Source organism: Leptodactylus fuscus, chromosome 1 (genome assembly GCF_031893055.1).
Source record: "Leptodactylus fuscus isolate aLepFus1 chromosome 1, aLepFus1.hap2, whole genome shotgun sequence".
Classification (NCBI taxonomy): Eukaryota; Metazoa; Chordata; class Amphibia; order Anura; family Leptodactylidae; genus Leptodactylus; species Leptodactylus fuscus.
The window spans coordinates 244,370,840-244,395,849 of record NC_134265.1 but is presented as its reverse complement, the minus strand read 5'-3'; the positions used below and the strand labels follow the sequence as shown (position 1 = coordinate 244,395,849).

Here is a 25,010-nt window from a genome sequence, read left to right as displayed (position 1 = left end):
ATTGACCGCAATCGTAACATAGTAGTGTATGGCACATCAGCACTGCATCATAGTAAACAGTCTCGCAGATCTCAGTACTGGAAGAACAGGAGGATTTAACCATTGAGTTTTTTTAAAACCATTAAAAACTTCTTTTACGTTTACTGCAGCTCTGTAAACCCTGTAAGACTAAAGCCCCACGTTGCGGAAACGCAGCCTTTTTTTGTTGCAGATTTTGTTACGGTTCTTGAGCCAAAGCCAGGTCTAGATTGAGCAGAAGTTAGAAATATAAGAGCTTTCTATATATTTCCTATTCCATTTGCAGCCATTCTTAGCTTTGGCTTTAAAAAAAAAAAAAACACAACAAAATCTGCAATAAAAAAAATGCTGCGTTTCCATAATGTGGGGCCTTAGCCTAATCTCTGCAGTCCTTACCAGATAGTGTATACTTAGTTTATGTATATTGCACTGATTTCTGATCAGACACCATATTGGTGTTTTAGATTTCCCTCTTTCTTTGCACTGCTATCAGTCTGATGATGCCTCAACACAGCATCACTTGGGTAGCTGGAAACAGTACCATCTCTAGCTGCTTATATCCTTCCCTATAGTATCCAGAAAACACAATGGGGCAGATTTTTTCTGATGACCCCGAGTCAGAGTAGAAATCTATCAGTTAGAAACTGGCATATATTTTCATTTCATTCCCCTACACCAGAACCAATGTGTGTATATATGTGTGTGTGTATATGTATATATATATATATATATATATATACACTCACCGGCCACTTTATTAGGTACACCTGTCCAACTGCTCGTTAACACTTAATTTCTAATCAGCCAATCACATGGCGGCAACTCAGTGCATTTAGGCATGTAGACATGGTCAAGACAATCTCCTGCAGTTCAAACCGAGCATCAGTATGGGGAAGAAAGGTGATTTGAGTGCCTTTGAACGTGGCATGGTTGTTGGTGCCAGAAGGGCTGGTCTGAGTATTTCAGAAACTGCTGATCTACTGGGATTTTCACGCACAACCATCTCTAGGGTTTACAGAGAATGGTCCGAAAAAGAAAAAACATCCAGTGAGCGGCAGTTCTGTGGGCGGAAATGCGTTGTTGATGCCAGAGGTCAGAGAAGAATGGCCAGACTGGTTCGAGCTGATAGAAAGGCAACAGTGACTCAAATAGCCACCCGTTACAACCAAGGTAGCCAGAAGAGCATCTCTGAACGCACAGTACGTCGAACTTTGAGGCAGATGGGCTACAGCAGCAGAAGACCACACCGGGTGCCACTCCTTTCAGCTAAGAACAGGAAACTGAGGCTACAATTTGCACAAGCTCATCGAAATTGGACAATTGAAGATTGGAAAAACGTTGCCTGGTCTGATGAGTCTCGATTTCTGCTGCGACATTCGGATGGTAGGGTCAGAATTTGGCGTCAACAACATGTAAGCATGGATCCATCCTGCCTTGTATCAACGGTTCAGGCTGGTGGTGGTGGTGTCATGGTGTGGGGAATATTTTCTTGGCACTCTTTGGGCCCCTTGGTACCAATTGAGCATCGTTGCAACGCCAAAGCCTACCTGAGTATTGTTGCTGACCATGTCCATCCCTTTATGACCACAATGTACCCAACATCTGATGGCTACTTTCAGCAGGATAATGCGCCATGTCATAAAGCTGGAATCATCTCAGACTGGTTTCTTGAACATGACAATGAGTTCACTGTACTCCAATGGCCTCCACAGTCACCAGATCTCAATCCAATAGAGCATCTTTGGGATGTGGTGGAACGGGAGATTCGCATCATGGATGTGCAGCCGACAAATCTGCGGCAACTGTGTGATGCCATCATGTCAATATGGACCAAAATCTCTGAGGAATGCTTCCAGCACCTTGTTGAATCTATGCCACGAAGAATTGAGGCAGTTCTGAAGGCAAAAGGGGGTTCAACCCATTACTAGCATGGTGTACCTAATAAAGTGGCCGGTGAGTGTGTATATATATATATATATATATATATATATATATATATATATATATATATATATATATATATATGCTACAGAATGAAGGAGAAAAAGAAGATTGCTTTGCTTCTTTCGGTATCCTAACTGGAAACCTGTCTTGTTGGTTCCTTTTTACAGGCAAATAGTTGTTGGCTTAAACAGTGCAATATTGTGCTCATATTGTTGTCACAAGTATCTGTTTTCGGCTTTAAAAGTCATTAGTTTATTTGCAGAGTATTTATGTCAACATTCAATTAGTATTTTATTCTATTAAAAAAAAACTACTTTCAAATGTAACTGTTCCTTATATTATATTATACTTTTGGTATATTGATTTCTGAAAGTTTGTCACTGCAGAAAGTCTTGAATATACATTGGGGCCAGTGCTAGATTTCAGTGGGTTAAAGCCAGTGGTACTGTATCCTTGAGAGACAGGGAAGTACTCCAAGTGATCTGACACTGCTCTCGCTCATGCTATCCAGTGTACAATCTTTGTGTGATTTTGGCTCTAGCCCAACACTTGTATTGTTTCCAGCTGAGTTGCCAAACTCCACTGCTGGCTGTTTAAGCTCAGTGCTGTCTCAATACCCGGAGCTCCCCTATAAATAGAATGAGAGTGTGCCCTCCTCCTCCTCATACAACCCTGCTAGGAAATATCCACAGGACAAGAGAAGTCATTGCAAGCAGAACATGATTAAGTTGGCAGAAAATGATTAACAGCACCTAAAGAGGGGGAGTCTTGTGCTTGTTTTTCCTTCTCTGTCGTCTGCTCGGTCTACTTGCCTGAGGGAGTCCAGCAAAGCGCTTGTTGCTGCACAAGCCTTAGCAACAGCAAGAACATTATTGTACGTGTTTTTTTTTTTTAGTCTTGTCATTGCTGCTGTCAACAAAAGGGAGTGGTAATTCCTCAAAGACCAATCTGAGAATTTGTGCAATAACAGTGAGGTAGCGAAATAAGCAAATGGCTTAAGGAAAGAGGTGGCCGTGAGGGAAAGTTCAGGACACACAGAGGGGCGTTGTATTCTTCAGACAGATCATTTGACCAATTAGCATGCAAGGGTCACCGAGCATGGATTCACTGTGGTGCAAGCGAAAAGATTGAGCTGTGGATGTTGTGCTCCCCTCCTGTGCATTGTGAGTGAGGAAGTTGCCAGTGCACGTAATGTGCTGCTCATTTTTATTATTAAAGACTGTCTCCTGAGCGGGTTTTATTTCTTTGTTTAGACTGTGAAAATGAAGATTCAGGAGCAGCAAAACAACTCTGAAATCCGGCCACAAAGAAGCCTTGAGGTTGACGTCGGTCAGGAGGGCTTTGTCCCAGAGGTTCCTCGCCTGGACCTCACTTCTCTTTGTGATGACAACAATTGGGAAGGTAAGATAGTTATGTCTTGTACATGGAGGAAGTAAATGCTTTTCCCAAATACTTAATGCACAAGGTTATTTAAAAGGTTATATGCTTTACCTACCCATTGTGAATTCCTGTAAAGCAAAGGAGTATATCAATATCTTGTAGCTCACTGTTCACTACATTATGCTAACCTTGCCATACGTACCATAAATCTGAAATCAAAGAGATTTCTGAGGTGTTGCTAATGGTTTTAGGACACAATGAAAAGATTTTAGCCCATTGTATGTACTGGAGATAAATGCTAGAAATGTCACATTGTTCACTATATGTTGGTGTTCAATGCAAATGACGTGTATAGTACAGTTAATAACTAATATCATCTTGTAAAAATATAAAAAATCTAGGCAATGTACATACATATATAGCCAATGTTATGTTAACATTTGATGTATTACATACTGTTGAATTGAATAGTACTGTATGCAACACCTTAAATGTTAAGTTAACATTAAGTTGCTACATCTGTATCAGTAAATAAGAAGACCTTCATGCATGAGATAAGTATAAATAATAACATGTGGAGCATAGTATTCACACCACATAAGGGTCTGCATGAGTGTAACCCAGTTCACATATTAAATCCTATGGAACTTGACTTTTCAGTTCAGGTTATTATTCTAAAGATGTGGACAAGGCAGACACCGAGTTTGAGAGAGATTTGTCTGCACCTGCGTATCATGAGGACGACAGTTGTCACCAGACTTCACCCACACACATTATGGTGCTGTATTCTGCATTACTTGAAATCAGAGTCAGAAACCTCTTAAATGTTCCAGGTCTATTGTATGTGACTGGGAATCGTATGGTCTGTCAACAATGCAGTGTAATGGAAGTGTAGACCGGTATTTGCAGCAGCGGTAGGAAAGTATGAGATTTTCAAAGGTTGCTGATAGTCATCTTATATTTTTTATACTAAGGGTTCTTTTGTACAGTATCTACAGGTTGAGGAAACGGTTTGGACCATTTGTTCATCTCCTTGGTTACAAAGTAGATGATGGGGTGAAACTTGTTTTTAAAGACACTGTATTTATTTTTGCTAAATCAAATTTTTATAATTTTATTATGTGATGATACAATTTTCTTTTTTCTTTATTATGTTTGTGAGTAATGGGGAAGGAGGAGGGGGTGTTTAGCCTAGGTTGCTACTTATAGCATTTAGATATGTTATATCAGAGTTGTTAGCTGACAACTATGGGAGCGTGTTTGTTCTAGGCATGCTCTGAGCACAGGATATTGTTCTGGTAAATGCTGTGACCCTCTGATATAGGTGATACGTTTCATTCTAATCTTGCTTCAGGGGATAAGATGATGGCTGAGGAGTGATCTCTACAGGACTGGAAGTGTCAGGCTAATGAGGTTTAGTGGTCAGAGTGAAAACTGCTAGATTGCAAAAACATTTTAAAATATGGATTGTGACATGGAATCTAAAAAAAAAAAAAAAAAATGTTAAATCTCTTAAATATGTTTAAGAGATCACAATGATTTAAGATGTTTTCTGCCGACACATTTTGATTATAAGGGTAAAATGCAATATCATAGGAAAACAAAAAAATATGTGCTTGAGCTTCTAACTGACTGTATGTATTCAGTTTTGCACACATATAGAAACAGGCAGTTTAATTCAGTATACTACATTGTGTCACTTATCTGCTCAAATGATATATCCAGTGTATATTGCATCTTTTGGTTGCGGTATTGTTTCACTAGCATTTTTTTTTTTTACTTCTTGACCATGGCTTTCATTCTTATTCTTTGATGAACTTCCTCAGCAAGATGCATATTGAGATGAAAATATAATAAAATGTAATGGTAATTTTTGCATGGAGCAGATGGCTGTTAGACATCTGCTGTTCTGCATTTACTGTTTTTCTTTATAAAAAGAGCATCTGATTTCCTCTGTTTTCACAAGATGTAGAATATCCAACCGCTAGTGAGGCACATTTCCATAAACCAGGCCTGTCCATTATATGTTTCCCAATAGTGTATTTTACATTGTCAGTGTGTGCTCTCCTATACACCAGCGGCCACTGCATATCATTTATGTACCATCTGATGGCAGTCCATGCACACAGCCATATCCACTCAATCCAATAGAAGTTTTATTCCTGTCATGCTAATCTCTTTAGGCTTGAAAGATTTCTGCTTTATTTCCAATTGTTTTCTCAGTCACCAGAGTTCAAGGTTACCATGGCAAATAAATACTCTGGGGCGGCACACATTTTCACATTGCAAATAATGGCTTTTTTTTTTTTTTTTTTTTTTTTTGTGCCTTGACTCCTCATAAAAAAATTAAAAAAAAAATTCCTTTGCAACACCATACTGATGTTTTTCCAGCCAAGGCATTCTACGCTATATACATTTCAGATACCTTTCAGTGTACGGTTGGTATTGACTAGGATTGGGTGAACAGTTTACTTTATTAATAATATAAATGTTCCATGGGTTGCACATCAGATTAGCTAGTTCCCTCTAATTTTTTGCACTCATGTGACTCTGTGTTGTTTCCATGTCATCTCGATGCCTGTGACTACATCCTTGTCATTCTGCTTAGCATATTTGTGCAGATGGCACAACAGTCGCACAGTTTTCTTATTCTCATTAAGTGGCTGACAGAATATAATTGAACTTATGTGGGTGTACGTCAACAATCCCCCCCTTTAAAATATAAAAGCAGGGACAACCATATAACCATTTAAAGTTATGAACATGGCACAGTAAAAAAAACAAAAAAACTTTCTATTCTGTTTCACTTTCTCTCGAAGACATTTTGTCGCAAAACACTTGTTATAATATTATCTTATTTATGTATTATTTATATTTTAGTAGGTTGATAGACTATAATTTACGAAATGACATTTGTTAGGAAGACACAGTCTCTCCTTTGCCAGTTCTTCATCCCTCCTAATAATGTCTATGCCTATATGTAGGGAAAACTGCAGCACTCCAAGGTAATATCAATTTAATAAGGACCTGTATTGGTGCCTCTTACCAAAGCTTTTAGCACTTGTTGCTTCCAAACCGGTATTTGCCTCTATGACTCCTGGACTATGACCCAATCCAAAAAGAGACTTATTGAGCAGCCTGCGACTCATTCTAATGCAAAGTTGCTTCACCACCACCAACCTGTTGCCTTGCCCATCATGGCGTCGGGTTCCGGAACCTCGCAGTTTCCAGTGACACCACAGGCATCTCAATTGTCGCAGTCTCTGATACCAGCTCCGCAGGCCTCAATAATTGCCACGGTGGACTTATTGAAGAGCATGTAAGAGACATATCAAATGGAGCTGAAGTTGGCCTTGGCCACTTTTACTCAACAATTGCAAGATGTTGCTCAATGTACTTCTGACTTAGGATGAAGTGGCCAATTCTCTTGAGGAGGATCAATTGAGACTTAACAACCATAATGCTTGTATAGAGCAACTTGAATTACGCTGCGAGGACATTGAAAACAAATCCATACCTGAGTCTTTTACTGATCTACATGAGACCGCCATGAACCTATTTTCTGTGATACTTGAACAGGCCGACCCCACCATCTTTCACATTACCTGGATACATAGTGTATTGGGCTCCCTGAAATGCTGATGCCCATAGGGATGTGGTCCTTAAACTTCATTATGAGAACTCCGTGACCTGATACTGCTCCTCTGTTTAGTTTAGCAATAGAGCCCTTAGCTGAAGCAATTTGGTCTCACCCAGACATAAAAGGTTTTAAGGCTGGGTCTCACTCCTATGCATTTAGTTTAATCGCCGATGACCTCCTTTTGAAAACCCCTGACCCACATGGCAGTTTACCTCCATTTGTTTCATTTGCCTGGCAATTTTGAACCTGTTTCAGACCTTAAAGTAAATGCTGATAAATTAGAGGTGGTGTTTCTTAATACCCCGGTGGCTACCCAAGATTGCATTTTGTCGGACCATGGTTTTCAGAGATGTGATTGTTATCTGGGAGTTAATTTCACTGATCATAGGTAGTCTTTGTTTCGATGGATCTTTTAAATTGCTCCATAGGGCCTATTATGTCCCTGCATGACTGCATTGGTTTTATCCGAAAGTGTGAGATAAATTTCTACGTGGTTATGACGCCTTGAGCGATTTGTGGGCTTGCCCACTAGTACAAGCCTTATGGCAAAATATTAGGGACACAATTGCCACTGTGTTTACTAGACATTTGAGAGCAGATGTCTTCTACAGTATCTTTTGGTTGAAGATTTGGAGTCCTGTGCAAGATTACAATGTCTCTTTGAGGAGACTAGTAGGGGCAACTTTCTAGAAGGACATACTTTGATATTAATTAGACCCAGTGAACAAGGTTCAGTTACTTTTCCTCGGTTTGTCCTTTACTTACTATATTAAAGTGAAGGAATCCACACAGATTAGCGGGGAGGCACATAATGTCTAGCAAGTATGTTTAATGCTACAAAGCTCTTTGTTCACTAATGATATGTACTGGTAGTGTATTAACCCTCAGAATGATGTCCTGGCTGTGTATAATAGGCAATAACTATATAGACCTATATGAGTATTTCTGAAGTACCTGCTGATTATACATTAATAGCCATGTTCCCACCTCCCTTGATCTACTTTGTTATGCTATCCCTGCATGCAACTCATTTTACAAAACTGGAAGTTAATGTGGACTTTGTTTTCATACATTCAGGCCTCAGCCTATACAATGTATTTGAATGATGGTGGTTATGACAACTGCTCATACCCCAGGCCAACGGCATATAAATGCACAATGCACATCAAGGGGTCTGCAAGGAGCATTTATGATGCTGCAGTGTGATGTCCATGGATTCGTTTTCTGGAGAAGTCTAATCCTTTCCACAGCATGTTAGCTGTCACGCTTTCCCTGTCACTTGGACGGAGGTGTGTCCCTTCTCCATGAGCAAAACCAGACACAGAACTTAATGCACAGATTGAGATCTCATAAATGATTCATTTCCCTTTTGCCTTGCAGTTCAGCTTGACAAGGCATTGACTATTAAGTACCTATGTCTATTGTGAAAGTAAGGTGCAAGTTTCCTGTATTTCCTGTTTATAGTCTAAATTCTATTACTTAATAGCTAGGAGTTGTTTTCACAATCTTATTCCTGAATAGAAGGCGATTGAAAGACATCTACCAGTTTTAAAGAGCTTCTTACATGTCCAGAATTGTATAACGGTTTGTTTATAGCCATTATCTCCCAACGTAAGCACTTTTAATAATTGTTTTATGGCTATGTAAATATTGTGTCCTGACTGATCCAGCTGACCTACATAAGTGTGTTTGTGTTCAGAATCGTTTCTTGTACATACAATCCAGCATCGGTAATGATGCATTTGCTTATTTTAGGCTTATAAATGAGGTTGAGGATAGACAGACTGTGTTGGAAAAGTGTGAAATCAACAATTTGTTTCTATATACAGCAATGAAAAAAAAATTATATATATATATATATATATATATATATATATATATATATATATATATATATATATGGATTATATTCCACACATACACTCACCGGCCACTTTATTAGGTACACCATGCTAGTAATGGGTTGAACCCCCTTTTGCCTTCAGAACTGCCTCAATTTTTCGTGGCATAGATTCAACAAGGTGCTGGAAGCATTCCTCAGAGATTTTGGTCCATATTGACATGATGGCATCACACAGTTGCCGCAGATTTGTCGGCTGCACATCCATGATGCGAATCTCCCGTTCCACCACATCCCAAAGATGCTCTATTGGATTGAGATCTGGTGACTGTGGAGGCCATTGGAGTACAGTGAACTCATTGTCATGTTCAAGAAACCAGTCTGAGATGATTCCAGCTTTATGACATGGCGCATTATCCTGCTGAAAGTAGCCATCAGATGTTGGGTACATTGTGGTCATAAAGGGATGGACATGGTCAGCAACAATACTCAGGTAGGCTTTGGCGTTGCAACGATGCTCAATTGGTACCAAGGGGCCCAAAGAGTGCCAAGAAAATATTCCCCACACCATGACACCACCACCACCAGCCTGAACCGTTGATACAAGGCAGGATGGATCCATGCTTTCATGTTGTTGACGCCAAATTCTGACCCTACCATCCGAATGTCGCAGCAGAAATCGAGACTCATCAGACCAGGCAACGTTTTTCCAATCTTCAATTGTCCAATTTCGATGAGCTTGTGCAAATTGTAGCCTCAGTTTCCTGTTCTTAGCTGAAAGGAGTGGCACCCGGTGTGGTCTTCTGCTGCTGTAGCCCATCTGCCTCAAAGTTCGACGTACTGTGCGTTCAGAGATGCTCTTCTGGCTACCTTGTTTGTAACGGGTGGCTATTTGAGTCACTGTTGCCTTTCTATCAGCTCGAACCAGTCTGGCCATTCTTCTCTGACCTCTGGCATCAACAACGCATTTCCGCCCACAGAACTGCCGCTCACTGGATGTTTTTTCTTTTTCGGACCATTCTCTGTAAACCCTAGAGATGGTTGTGCGTGAAAATCCCAGTAGATCAGCAGTTTCTGAAATACTCAGACCAGCCCTTCTGGCACCAACAACCATGCCACGTTCAAAGGCACTCAAATCACCTTTCTTCCCCATACTGATGCTCGGTTTGAACTGCAGGAGATTGTCTTGACCATGTCTACATGCCTAAATGCACTGAGTTGCCGCCATGTGATTGACTGATTAGAAATTAAGTGTTAACGAGCAGTTGGACAGGTGTACCTAATAAAGTGGCCGGTGAGTGTACATGGCTATGTATGCCAGTGTTGATTTCCAGCAACATTTACGGTATATCAATTTCCTGGCATAAATAATTATACATCTGGTGCGGCTGATGGTTCCGCCCCCAGCATGTCCCTGCCAAGCCCCCTTTTTGGGAAAGTGGCTTAGGCAGTGCAAAAAATTGCTGTAGTAATAAAAACTGTTGTCTTAAAGGTAATAAAAACAATTTTCCTTCATTTAGTGCTGCCCATTTATTAGACCTGGCATGATCAAAGTCCCAGTTTAATCCAGCCATACTAAGCAGTAGCACGCAAATCAGATTAGTCAAGGTGGAAACTTCACATGAATCTGGGTCAAGTCATTCTGAAAGACAGGAAAGTTTTTTTGTTTGTTTTTTAGTGTTTTTTTTTTTTTTTTCTTTAATTTGTGATTGATTGTTGATTTTAACCATTTTGGGTTTTATATTCCATAAAGCTACGTCATCTGCTTTTGGGCAGCATCTTATTAATGTACGTGCCCTGGAACAAATTCGTATTGTGAGAGATGTGTTTCCCACACACATGATGTTGCAGTCTTTTTATTTGAGACCACCTGCTGTACATGTGCTGCTCCCCCTCACTAAGACTCATTTACCTTGGTATACGTGCAGTGGTTTCCTAATAGCTTTTATTTATTGAAGTTTAGTAATCTATACTATATAAGCATTCTCCCCTTCCCGTACTAGAAATAAGCCCACTATTCACTGGCTACATGGGTAGCTTTTTTACCCACCTACTGGTCTGAAGAAACTGAAGCAACCTTAAGACAATGATAAGAGAGGAGGTGTGTCTCAGACTGCCTGTTACTCCCTTCATGTGCTCTAGTCACAAATAACAGCCCAGCATGAATGATGCTGAGGGGAAAAAAAATAAGCCAACCAGTAAATTCTGAGGAAAATAAATAACGTATATGCAGGTAGAGACTCATGACTGGACAGTCACTTTTAAGGGGGTTGTCCAACTCATTTTTTAATTTAATAGTGTTGCTATTGAGACCCTTGAATATAATGAACTAGTACTCTCCATTCACCAGGCCTTGGTATCCAGTGTATACAGGTCAACCAGCTGATGTCATTAGTGACATCTCTTTTTTTGCTAGGGGACCACTTCAGCCAATCATAGACCTCTGCTGTGACCTCTTTACAAACAGCACATGACTGCTTTGACGTGACAGTTGTGAAGAGGTGTCCAGTGAAGCGTCTGATTGGTTACAACGGTTACGTGGCAAACATCTCAAGCCCGGAGGGAGGGGATTACTGGTCTATGCACCACTCAGCCGCAATATTAAATAATAAAATTGAGTCTGACAACACCTTTTAAAGGGAGTCTGCCGACACAAAAGTGAGAGAAAACTTAATCACAGTACCTTGTAGGGCTATCAGCAGTTCTTGTAAGAATCATATTTTAATACCTATGCAAATGAGTAGAAAAGGGCTTTAGGGGCTTTAAACTCCATAATGGGCTTCACTATCTTCTGCTGCTCAGCTCTGCCCCTGCTAGTTGACTGAGATCTCTCTCCTCTGCCTCAGCACACAGTATGAACTGTACTGTGCATGTCTGATGATGACACAGTGCCACAATCTGAAGTCCTGAAGAAGAAATACATCATTGTAAAGTGTTCCAACAGCCTTATATCTCAATTTTGTGCTGACAGACTCTCTTTAAGTATGTTTGCGGAGAGCGAATTCCTCCGTAATGTTGCTCAGAAGCCTAAGTGTTATTTTTATAATGCAAAAAAAGCCACTTTTCCATTGTGGCTGATTCACCTCGCTGTAATATCAGATTCCTCTTGTTTCATCTCGACTTAACTCTGCTTGAGTACCATGTTGTTTTCCACTGCTGACAGTACATGCTTCATGTAGCCGCTTAAGTGACAACTAGTCAGCCGAGTATTGTTTACACATGTGAACACTAGTACCACTTTGGTTCCCTTAATACTTAGCCTAAAGCAGGTACTAAAAAAGTATTTTGTGTTACTTTTTGCAGTGGAAAAACAACAAAGTGGGCCAAGGGAAGCAAGGGTGGTCTGGAACCATACATTTGAAAATTAGCTATGGTGCATTCTGTATTTATGTTAAGTATGTTTGATATATGTTCAGTGTTGTTATAATCCTCTCTTGTTCATTTTATGCTATTTACAGAGCCAGCTCCAGTCCTGGCCTCATGGGATCGTGATGGCACAGACTCAGATGAAGCCCGCCTCTCCCCTCAGGCCGGCCGTCTTATCCGTCACCTTCTTGAAGCAGACAGTGACCCTATGTTATCTCCTCGATTTTATGGATATGGACATAGTCAGCAATACCTGGATGACACAGAAGTGCCTCCATCTCCTCCTAACTCACATTCATTTATGAGGTTTTACTTTTTTTCTTTCTGCCAAATGATATTTTACACAGTATGTGAATAATTATATGGATACCCAAACATGCATTGAACATGTAAATCCGAAAACAGGGCTGTTTAAAATTAGAATTGCATTTGTTGCCTTTTCCTGTTTGAGCCTCAATTCTTCTGGTAAAAGCTTTCCATTGGACTTTGAAAATGAAAATGAGAAGTGAATCTCCAAAATCTGTTCCAAAGTCTGCTTTCTAGATCATCTCAGCAAGACCATTAAATTTAAAAGGAGTCTGTCCCCAGTATGAAGTATATTAATCCAGCAAGACAGTTAGCGAGGTCAGGTTCACTTGAATGTAACGCCTTTTTCCCCACAAAAATGTGGGCATTCATTGCCCTGATATTCCATTATTTCACAATATTCAAATGAACAATCTGGTGCAATCTGCTCTAAACTGCTGTGTTCCACACTGCTCTAGTATGCCCTCCTTCTCTTTTCCCTTCTTTGAGTGACAGGACTAGGGAGCAGAAGTCTCATCTGGTCCAGTGTTCTCCTATTCATGCCGTTGTATTAGTACTGCATGGGGCATAGTAGTTCGGCGCAAAGGAGTCTCCCTCGGTGCTCCAGACCGCTCTTTTGCATATTTCGAAACAACTGAATATCTCGGCAATGGAGGCAAGAATTTTCATGGGGAAAAGGGGTTGCATTCAGGAGAGTCTGTCCTATCTGTGTTGCTGGTTTAAAGGGGCTCTATCAGCAAAATTATGCTAATAGAGCCCCACATATGCGTGAATAGCCTTTAAAAAGGCTATTCAGGCACCGTAAATCTTATATTAACCCCCAGTCCCGTTTTTAAATAAAAGCATAAAAACATAAAAAAATGCACGATGTGACGTCAGCTTAGGATCCTGGTTTAAACTAATAAAAATCAGATCAGTCTAGCCACAACAAGCCAGACAACGATAAAGCAAAAAATCATTCTATGTCTGATAGTATAAAAAAAATAACTGGATAGTTCAAATTTATACAAAGTTGCACATTAAATAATTTTCTTTAATAATTGTTAATACTGGCATATGAAGAGATTCACATATCTACCAAGAAAAGGTTTATTCCAAAGTTTGTAAAAAAGATGATTATTTCTTTCTTAAAGATCTGTCACCAGTGTGAACAATATTAAAGGGGCTCTATCAGCAAAATTATGCTAATAGAGCCCCACATATGCGTGAATAGCCTTTAAAAAGGCTATTCAGGCACCGTAAATCTTATATTAACCCCCAGTCCCGTTTTTAAATAAAAGCATAAAAACATAAAAAAATGCACGATGTGACGTCAGCTTAGGATCCTGGTTTAAACTAGTAAAAATCAGATCAGTCTAGCCACAACAAGCCAGACAACGATAAAGCAAAAAATCATTCTATGTCTGATAGTATAAAAAAAAAATAACTGGATAGTTCAAATTTATACAAAGTTGCACATTAAATAATTTTCTTTAATAATTGTTAATACTGGCAAACCTGTAAATGTCTGCTAATCCTTTGTTGCTCTTTCAGCAGGAGACGAAGCTCCTCATTGGGTTCACATGAGGAGGATAGAGATGAGGACCTAACACCAGCTCAGATCACACGCAAAATTCAGAGCCTTAAGAAAAAGATACGCAAGTTTGAGGAGAAGTTTGAGGAAGACCGTAAATATAGAGTAAGAGATTTTCAAGGCATTTCTTAATTGATCAGGTATTTTTCTTCATGTACGATGATCACATACTTTACTGCAAAAAGTCACTTTTTTTTTTCTTTGTCCAGCCGTCCCATCGAGACAAGGCTACAAATCCAGAGGTTCTGAAATGGATGAATGAGTTGACAAAGTTCAGGAAGCAGCTTAAAGGTAATAAAAATAATTGCTACCTAGTGAAACTGCATTACTATACAATATAGATTGGTAATTCTAAGCATTCTAGACCTAAAACCCCTGATGTAAGTCAGTGCTGTTGCTTGTCCAATAAAGGAATCTAAAAAAAAGAAAATAACAGCATAGAATATAACCTAGCATAGAATATAACCTATCATATATCTTGTTTTCGGCCTGTGCAGGCTCCGTCAGTAGTTGAAAATTTGCTACAAATTATATATAAAATTGTCAGGGTCTGGGGTTGCTAGGTGGGGTGGCATAGACTCACAAGTCCAGTTTCTTTAGCCCAAAACAAAGGTAAAGTTTTATTTTCACTCAAAAAGGCAGTGCAGCAACAAAAGGAAACAATACAAAAATAAATACCTGCCCGGCTAGGCTCTAACTGAACATAGAATAGGTTACCTCACCTAGAATAACAGAAATCCAAAAGCCAGTAGAATCATTTAGGACACAGCTCCAAAAATATGACCTCTCTGTTAGCTCTCCAGCCAAGCTCTGCTGCTGGAGCTGACTTCTTAAGCTCCTTTAATGAGCAGGCTCTCTGAAGCTGAGTTGCTGCCGGAACATCCCCTAAGTGTGGACTGGAGGGGGGTGGAATGACAGGTCCCACTACCAACCTACCTGTCATTCCTAAAAATCCAGCTCAGTAACCGGAACTTTGAAATAACCCTCAGCAGACAATAGTCATCTGCTGAGAAACATTCTTTCTGGAGTTTTCTCATCTCACCCACCTTAGTAGTCTCGGTGAGATGTACACCCCCTCCATTACCTGACCAGCTATCGCCTTACAATAAATATATATTTAAGAGAGATTACTCACAATAGATATGGTGCAATCAAGTAGGACGGAGATTGAGCACCACTCTTTATATTTTGCTAAACAACTATAGTCTCCAGTAATCCTAGCTACTGCAAGAGAAATTAATGTTACCATCTTGCAAATATTATACACTTGGACAGATGTATTTATTTTTTTGTTACAGTCTAGTAGGATGATTTCTGTTTTGGTTTGCTGTCCATCTGTGCAAAGAGAATGAGGTTTGTTCTGATAAAATGTAAATGATTTTATTTTATCTAGAGTCAAAAATTAAGATTTCTGAGGAAGATCTAGTTCCCCAAATGCGACAGAGGAGTAATACACTTCCAAAAAGTTTTGGGTCCCAGCTTGAGCGGGAGGAAGACAGGAAAGAGTCTGAGAAAGCAGCTAAACCTTCTATAGAAACTACCATGGAAAACATTCAAAAGAAATTACAGGAGAAAAGATCTGAAGTCAACCGGCCAGAAGATATTAAGGTTAAAAAAAAAAAAAAAATCCGTTTATGTATATGTCTGCAGAGAATATGTATTGTCATGTTTGATACATTTATGTGGCTTTGGGGATTCTTAGAGTTTTACTTACTTTTAAGTATATATGAGACACTAAACCACCACCTGATAAGGGTATTCTGGTGGTATAATTGTCCCATATTCTCTTGACAGGTTTCCTTTTAAACAGTATATCAACTAAATAAATGCTGAGACTGTCTGCACGTCTCGCTGTGATCATTTATTAATGAGTCTTAGTTTTTTATGTTTTCCTCAGGTTAGTTCAGAATTACTTAAACATTATGACCGCAATAGCACCTGTATTGAAATTAGTCAATTTGTGAATAGCCTTGTGTGCTACATAGTATTATAACCATGTGTGCCTGTTTGCAGGATATGACCAGAGATCAGATTGCAGCAGAGAAAGTTTCACTTCAGAAAGCTTTGCTTTACTATGAAAGTATTCACGGCAGACCTGTAAGTATACTTTAGTTTTTTTTCTGTGGCCCATTTTTTATTCATTTTTATTTGATTGTATGTATTTAGAAAAAAAAAACAACAAAAAACCTAGCACCATCGTGTTTATCTTCACTTGATTGTAATGCAGGACTTTCAATCTTCACGTAACCACTTGGGGGGATTTAATTTTCAGCATTCACATAAAAATACAAATTATATGGCATTTGTCAAAAAAAAAATTCATGCTAGTACTTAGTCAATGTGTCCTGTGACTTCTCCAAAGTGAGCCACTGTTTGACAGTAAAATATATACATATGTGCATAATTATGTCATTTTTAAGTGAATTTGGTTTTACCTCCATTATTAAGGTTTTCTTTACTTATATTTAGTTGTAAATGTACACACAGGGGGTTAATGTGAGGGACATGATGGGGTTAACTGCTATTACTATGATCCCCATGGAGTTACTAAGCTGCAATGCAGATGACCAGACTTTTTATCTGCAATGGTGGATTCCCCCCTCCCCTCGGCTTATACTCGAACCAATAAGTTTTCCCACTTTTTGTGGTAAAATTAGGGGTCTCGGCTTATATTCGGGTCGGCTTATACTCGAGTATATACAGTACATATGGCTTAAATTACAGGCATGGGGAGGAGATAGACTTCCTTTAAAGCATGCTGCCTGCAGATTAAGAAGTATTTTCCATGAGAAACCTTGCCCTTTAAGGGGTTTGTCTAGGAATAGATCAAAATTCTATGGTGTATTTTTTTTTTTTAATCCAAATAAGCAGCACAGGTCATGTCCTTGGGATTTGTTTGGCTTTGTAATATTTGAAAAAAAAAGGGGCTGAGTCTCAGAAATAAGGGAATGAACAACACAGACCATTTGTTTTTTCTAATCCTGGGTAGACCTTTAAAATTTTTGTTTACTTATTTGCCCGCTCACGAAAGTGACAATAAGTACACCATGTGCTCTTATTCCACCTTTGAATCACAGTTCAGAGGTCCTATATGCCAGTTCCACAGTTCTGCTGAGAGACCTCTCGATCACTGACCCTTACCCAGACTGTTTGGTTTTTTGGAAACACTGTTTGGGGAAAAGATGGTAATTGACAGGGCTCTTATCCTGAAGTGTGGCCCTCACATCTTCTGTAGACGTACTGCAGAAGGGTTTTTCTGAAACTCCAAATTCTTCTAACTTGGTTAAAATCCCACTATCTAATGACAATGACTCCTTAACCAGGCATGTAAAAGGAATGCAATCAACTCACGCTAAAACTTTCATTAAAATAGCTTTGTTCTTTTCCCTGTCTTGGCACTGGCTGTATGTGGAAAAGTACTGAGTGCCTTTTTATTAAATCCAGTTGAGCCAAAAACCGGGAGGCCAAAGAGTATAAAGTATTGTAAGCCTATTAATTTAGAAGCCATCACGTATCAAAGCTTGTGCTTGCTGAAAAATTAAAAGAAGCTGCAGGAGACTTGAAAAAAGAAATAAAATTATAGACTTTGTGTCACTAGCCACGTACCCTGTGAAAATGTAATATTGAGTACCTTTACCACATTCATGGCTATAACTATGCATGGCAGTTGTAAGGCTGCTATGACACACACAAGCGCTTTTGTTTGTATTAAGAAACATATCAAAAATGTATTTGCAAAGTGCACGTGTTTTTAGTCAATGTTAAACATTATCATAGTAAAGTAGACAGAGGTACTGCACTGTCTTATAAGGTTTGTGGTTCTTGATGGAAGAATTCCTCAGTCCGCAAAACAGTGAAATAGAAAAATCACAACACACACTTGCTTTAGAAATTAACGTGATTGATATTCAGTGCTTTTACAAAGCACTTTTGCATCATGTGTACATTGTAATGGTTTGCATTATAGATGCATTGTAGATGATAGATTATAAGTTTATTATTGAGTTCAAGAAACACTCAAATTTTTTTATATATTCATTATTTACCTATTACCCCAATATATATATAACTCGGCTAGTATTACCTTTTTTAGATATTCGTTTCTGTCTGAAAATTCAGGGTACTCTTTCCCCATTTGGGTCATGCGATCTCCAGGTGACCTTCCCTGACAATAACATGGCTTTCTGTTGTCTTGGACTCTGTTCTCACACACCTATAATGGAGATCACAGTGCAACCTCCCTGACTATATATGTTTGGTCTCTTCAATTATTTGGGAGAACTTGTAAAGAAAAGGATAATTCCACTGTCCCCCAGTAGCACAGACAGCATGGTCCTCTAACTGACCATGTAATGCTTTGTTGAGACTTCATGGGATTGATGACACAGCACAGAGAAAGAAATGCAAAAGTCAAGATTGAGGTTGATCAGAAGGGAGGAGAAGCTGGATTGTAGGGATATGAGGGAGGTATACATGAAAGAAGCCTGGAGACTGAGAAGACAGTCAGGTGAGGATTGCAGGAATAGAAAAAAAAGGTTTTGCCCGGAGTGCTTCTTTAAAACTACAAATAGTTCACAATAGATAATGGTTACAGGCTGTGCTACACACATGAAAGTCATTTAATGGGTTGTCCCATGAACAACACATCACCATTCCATAAGTGCCGGATCACTGGGGGTCTCACAGCTAGGGGACACACACCCTTTGCTATCAGTGAGTGTCCTATTTGTATAGTGCTGTAGTCATTTATGTCTGAAAATAGCGAAGTGCTATATTGGTTATCTCTGACAGCTCCATAGAGTTAAATTGGAGCAGCATTGTATATGCTTGACCACAACCTCTGGATAAGAGAGAGAAGTTTTGTTCATTAGACAAACCCTTTAAGAAACCTCTATAGTACATATTACTTTAGATCAGTATAGAAAGGTCCAACAGAAGGCTACAGATAGCCTTTTTTTAAAATTTATTTATTTTTTTACTATTGTGCATGGTTGTTGAAACACCACTTACTGAATTAATGTCTTATTTACAGTATTAATATTTTAACCCGTGCCTCCTTTTTTTTTTTTTTTACAGATAACGAAGGGTGAAAGACAAGTGATGAAACCACTTTATGATCGATACAGACTGTTCAAGCAGATCCTCTATCGAGCAAACACTATACCAGTCATTGTAAGTTGAGCTTCCTGTTTGCATGTCTTATTGATGCAGCTGCTGACATCTTTTATTTATTTCCTTGCTCAAAGCATTGATGTTGAGTGGATGTTACTCTCACAAGAAAGTGGTCTTCACTGGAAATTAATCTCTGTAGCAAACAAGGGTGTGAAGTCACAAACATTTTATTACTGGAAGTAATGCCAAATAACCAGACCATAAAGTCAAGCACAGTGTGGATAAAGTTATGGCATTATCATTAGCTTAATATATCATACAATATCCTTTTGTATACTTTTTTTTTTTTTTTTTAAAGAGAACTACTAGAAAAAATGTATATTAAGTTGTAATTTGGTCAAATACCGGATAGCAATACCATTGGCAGACTGTAATTGATTTCACAACTACTAAGTAGTCACACATGGGTACATAAAGGATAGACCTCTTGTGACAGAGTATCGTAAAGTCACAGAATATGTTCATCCAGTAAGGAAGGACACATCTGTACATCTTATATAGACATGCACTACGGTAGTATGGTACAGTGCTAACCAATGTTACAAACCAAAATATAAACCTTTAAATATAAACTGACCAGTTGAAAGTTTTTCAAGGCCATATAGGTCTTTTCTCTCATGCATTGTTTTACACTACACCATGCTACACAATGCCAAAATAAAAAATGTCCTTGATCACCTGTAGGCCCAAAGCCTTATGCCTGGTTCACATCTGCTTTTGTATTCCATCCGGGGAGAGTCCGCATGGAGACCCCCCGACACACCCGAACGGAATAAAAACGGAATTGCAAGCGCTGTGCTGTAAAAGCACACGGACCTCAAGACTATAATGTGGTTCGTGTTCTTGCCGCACATTGCCCGAATGAATCAAGCGGACGATTTGTGCGGGCAGTGTGTGGCAAGCACATGGACCCCCATTATAGTCTATGAGGTCCGTGTGCTTTTACAGCACAGCGCTTGCAATTGCGTTTTTATTCCGTTCGGGAGGGGCTCTCCATGCGGACTCTTCCCAGACGGAATACAAAAGCAGATGTGAACGAGGGCTAAGTCTATAATACCATAATCCTGACATAATATCTCCTAATTTCAGTGAAATGCAATGTGCACCTTCTGTAAAATTAATGAACACTCGAAGTGTGTGTGTGTGTTTTGACATGATATTGAATTATTTGGATGTGTACAACGTCCACGTGATGAAAACAGTACTTGAAAGAAATCTGAATCTGTTAGTAGTGCAGCCTCGGGCACTAATTCAGTTGACTTTTTATCAGCATAGAAGTAAGAATAAAATGTTTACATTTTTCTAATGTGCACCAAAGTGTGTTTAAAGCCCCTGAGCACACAGCTTTGAGCGTACCCTGCTTATTATTTCAGCAAAGTACGTTACAGTTTAACCTGAGCAAGAAACATTCACGGAGACTGCAGAGGGAGGAGTTACTTTAAAGAACTCTAACTCCGGAGCCATGGGGGCTAGAGCTACGATCTTAATCTGGTTTTAACGCCAAGAATTTTGTCTTTGCAATAAAACCAAGTCTGTAAGCCACCTAGATTTTAGATATCTTTGGTTAAAGTGAAGCTTCACAAATCACATACAGAATTGGTATCACCTCATCCACATCAACGCCTAAAATAAGGTTTATGGCGTTTATCATGTAGAATAAACAACATGCTAATTATAAAATACAGATGCCAGAATTTGTGTTTTCTGGTCATCTCGCCTCTCAGAAACAAAAAGTAATAAAAACTGAAACTCATGTGCCCACAAAATTCAAGGTCTCAAAGCTACATTGAAATAAAATTTAGAAAAGTTATGAAAGCTGGAATACAGAGAGGGATAAAAGGTCACTGACTTAAGGCTAAAGTGAACGAGATCGCTAAAGGGTTACATTTTACATAAGGCAAAAGAGTTATGTGCCAGCAATATTTACTTGAGCCATAAATTCTAAATCTTTAATTAAAAATAATTATACGGTATTTTCTAGAGGGTTTTTGCAATTTTATTGTGGCCGTTATAGGCTTAATAAGATTGTTCTTATATATCTCCTTTATGACCACCATAGACATGAGATACTTTTGACAGATATCTGCTTTCTTACCTTTTATTACCCTAATCCCCACCAATTACAATAACCTTGGTCAACATTAGTTTCATTCTTGAAGAAGAAAAAACGCCTACTAAGCAGATGTAGCAGTTACACCTATAACTATAGGGGAGGAAATAGCTCCTAAGATACATTACGTGAAACAACTGAAAATCATTCAGATTCAGCCCATTAGGTGTGTGGGAACCTTAATCATGAAACGATGAACTTTCAGTTTTAGGCTGCTGCCATACAACGTACCAAATTCAGCTGTTCTACTGGGACCTCCAGTGCTTTCACTTCTTAAAAAAAAAGAAGAAAAGATGCATTAATTAAGTGAAAGTTGAAATATGTTCATGGTCTTGCTGGGCAGTCCTATGACTATAAAGGCCTTCATATGTACTGTCCGATCACTATTGCCACTAATATCCCCATTACGGCTGCAACACATTTTCACTTTTGTCTCTGAGGCACTGGGCATCCATTCCCACTACGGTTACTACTACTGCTACTGGTTTATTTACATGTACTTCTGCCAGGAATAAATGTACAATAGTACATATAATTTATATTGGTACAGTTGCAGTTTTTCCACTTATTCAGTTTCTTATCACTATAATTTTTTTGGCCATATTATTTGAGCAGTTTATCGAGTGTTACAAGCTGCCAGAAATTTTACTCGTACATATGAAATCAAAGTGGTCAAGGTTATAAATGTTAATAAGTGTTAATTATGCACCTAACAATGGCCAACCTCATTAATAAATATAATTAATTGTATCCCATGCCTCTTTCCTTCAACACTTAAGTGTATGTGTCTACAAAATATTTGGGCTGACGGTAGGGGTTTCTCAGTTAAACTGATGTATGTAAGTTCATTAGCTCGTAAGTTAATTGTCCCTTTGTTTCCTTTGAGTTGATATTGTTATCTACTATACTTTGTAATGTGCAGTACCATATTTTCCTGTTATAAGCTAATTTCATGCTGAAGAGGGGTAGAAGATACAGTTCTTTTCAGATACTAGATTGATTGTAGAGGCAATGATTTTATTGGCCAAATTTAGAATCTGTATAGGATTTAGTAGACTTTGACCACAGTTTAGTGAGTCAGTTACACTGGGCAGTTTGGGAAGTTTTTGCCCAGCTGTACTGTATTCTGAGACCATTTGTATCCAAATTTGGCGCATTGAACCATACAGCAATTGTGACTATGTTGGTTCACCCTTTAAGTTTCCTTCCATGGCTACTTCCAACTACAAAAAAAAAAGCACTGCACCTAACCGTGCTGTGTGAACCTGGCTTTATAAGTTCTGTCATTAGCATAGCTAAAAAAAAAAGGTAGAAATTTAAATTTGACACCAGTACTTTGCCCAAAGTCTATATTCCCACAAGATAATTCAGCATTTTTATCATGCATAGTAAAACATGATTGCTTTAGAGGTAACACATAATTTTCTCATTAGTTATGGTGTGTATTAAGTAATTGGCAGCTAAGTGAGATGCCCAGATATAGCCATTGTACCAAAGCCCATGAAATCCGAGCTATGTCTATAATGTATTTAATAATAATGGCTATACATTTGTAAATCCTTTTGGGGCTACTGCTTCCTCCAGCGCACACTGTAAGTTACACTGAGTCATAATATTTTCATTGGTTATATTTGCTATTGAATCTTATATTTGCTATGTGTATAATTACTTGCCGTTTTATGCCTTTGCATGTAGGCGGTTCAAAATATGGGACAAACTTTTGGTGCCTATTGGTCTGAAATTGTAAGAATGATGATGTGCATTTGCTAATGGTAAATGTTGTGTAGTGTAGCGGATTGTGACAGTGAGTGTCTTAACTGAATTGTGTTAAACTAGGGTGGATTTCTTGTCGGGTCTAATATTTAGACAGCATAAAGATGCACCAAATTTATCAAAGTGGCCCACACTGTCTGATAAATTTGGTGCCTATTTTGATACTTTTGCCTAACTTTACACCATTTATTGGTTGGCTTACTTTGCGTCAGAATGTTTGTGCAAATTGGTACATTCTAAGGGATAGTTCACACGTAGGTAAAGGGGCGGATTTTGACAGCGGATTTCGCTTCAAAATCAGCCCCTTTACAATGGTGGTCTATGTAGACCACCAGGCTTTTTTTTTCCGCTAGTGGCGGGCTGCCGCTAACGGAGAAAAGAAACGACATGCCCTTTCTTCAGGCTTCCGCCCCCGGCAGCTCCCTCCTATGTCGGCTCATTCATTTGAGCCGACAGCAGAGGGGAAAGCCGCGACCGCGATGGTCGCGGCAGGCGGGTTTTGACAAGAGAGAGACGCGGCTCGCCGTGTCTCTCTCGGTGTCAAAACCCGCGTGGGCAGTTCACGTGTGAACTGACCCTAAGGCTACGTTCCCATTTGCAGCTGAGTCTTCACAGGAGATTTTGTCACAATGTCTGACTGCAATTGGTGGACGAACAAAGTCAATGGGATTTTTGCCATAGTTTGTAAGCACTATTTTAACAGTCCATCTGTCTGCTGTTCTGGTCCTCCGACAGGCCAGAACATCGGACACGTGGTACTAGTATGTACCTACTGTAAGCAACACCTCTTCTCTGCTAAGCCAACCTCCTCCTTGTCGAGGGGCATAATGTGTCTAAAACTCTTAATAATGTGGTGCAAGGTATGTATAACTTGAGCCGAAATTCTCCCACGTTTAGTTTACCATTGTCTCCAAATCTCTAAACTAAAAGACTGGGTTAGCAAGTTTAGTATACTTAGAGATTTAAGAAAGCATAAGGGAACTGGATGGTTGGGGACAGTTTTTATTATAAAACGAATGGTAAAAAAAAAATATATTTTTTTTATTCCACAAAATATGATTGTGTCTCTCATAATGTTATTCATAATGTCATGCTTTCGAGAGTATGTCCCTTATATGTCCAATTGAATAAAATCCCACTACCAAATACCAGTGAAGGAACAAATATTAAACACAATAGCTGTTAAGCATGGGATGTGTTTAGATAGAGGGCATCACAGTGTAACTTACTTGTTAACACTCATCACAGGGATCCCCCTCGAGCAAGCGGAGAAGCCCTTTGCTGCAGCCAATAATCGAGGGTGAAACAGCATCCTTCTTCAAGGAGGTAAAGATAAGACTTCAGCTGCTAATGACAATGACTGCTAAATTTGCATCAAAATCCCACAAAGCAATCGACTACTTTATACTGATTGTGTATCTGTAACTAGTGCTTTGATTCCTTGCAGTGCTTCTCAAAAATCAGTATGTGCTTTAGCCAAGCCAGACTTGTTCCAGCTTCCATACATTACCCATGGCTCTGATTGCGTCGGCTTTTGTGTTTTAAAGTTCTAGATGATTTTCACAGCTTGTTTTTTTTTTATCTTATCTTTCTGTGATTTTGCTTTCTACTTCCCTTGTTAGTCTTGCATTCATGTTTGCTAAAAAAAAATATGATTTACTCGCTGCATCAAATGTAATCATATGGCTTTCTGGGAAAGATGGGAAAACTTGTGAATCTGTATAGAACTTGTGTTACTGAACAGGTGTATATGTCCAAATTTCAAATCTCTGGTGGAATTTTCTTTACCTCGCCTTAAAGTTATTTTGATAACATTTTTACCATATAACCTTGTAAAATTCTCTATCTCTTTTTAAAGTATTCAGAATTAGAAGAGGGAAGACCTCCA

General features: G+C 39.0%; 1 protein-coding gene across 7 annotated transcripts in view; it reads left to right on the top strand.

The window, feature by feature from the left end:
• The window catches only part of FAM13A (family with sequence similarity 13 member A), a 187,206-nt gene that overhangs the window by 150,692 nt on the left and 11,504 nt on the right, over positions 1-25,010 (top strand). For 4 of the 7 annotated variants that reach the window (XM_075285036.1, XM_075285028.1, XM_075285012.1 and 1 more), the window contains 8 exons: positions 3,216-3,363; positions 12,281-12,494; positions 14,028-14,172; positions 14,277-14,358; positions 15,461-15,675; positions 16,081-16,164; positions 19,144-19,239; positions 24,371-24,448. In XM_075285036.1, coding sequence (XP_075141137.1) covers positions 3,216-3,363; positions 12,281-12,494; positions 14,028-14,172; positions 14,277-14,358; positions 15,461-15,675; positions 16,081-16,164; positions 19,144-19,239; positions 24,371-24,448 — 1,062 coding nt within the window. The remainder of the gene's footprint in view (positions 1-3,215; positions 3,364-12,280; positions 12,495-14,027; positions 14,173-14,276; positions 14,359-15,460; positions 15,676-16,080; positions 16,165-19,143; positions 19,240-24,370; positions 24,449-25,010) is intronic. The other 3 variants (XM_075285020.1, XM_075285061.1, XM_075285052.1) reach the window with 3 other exon arrangements.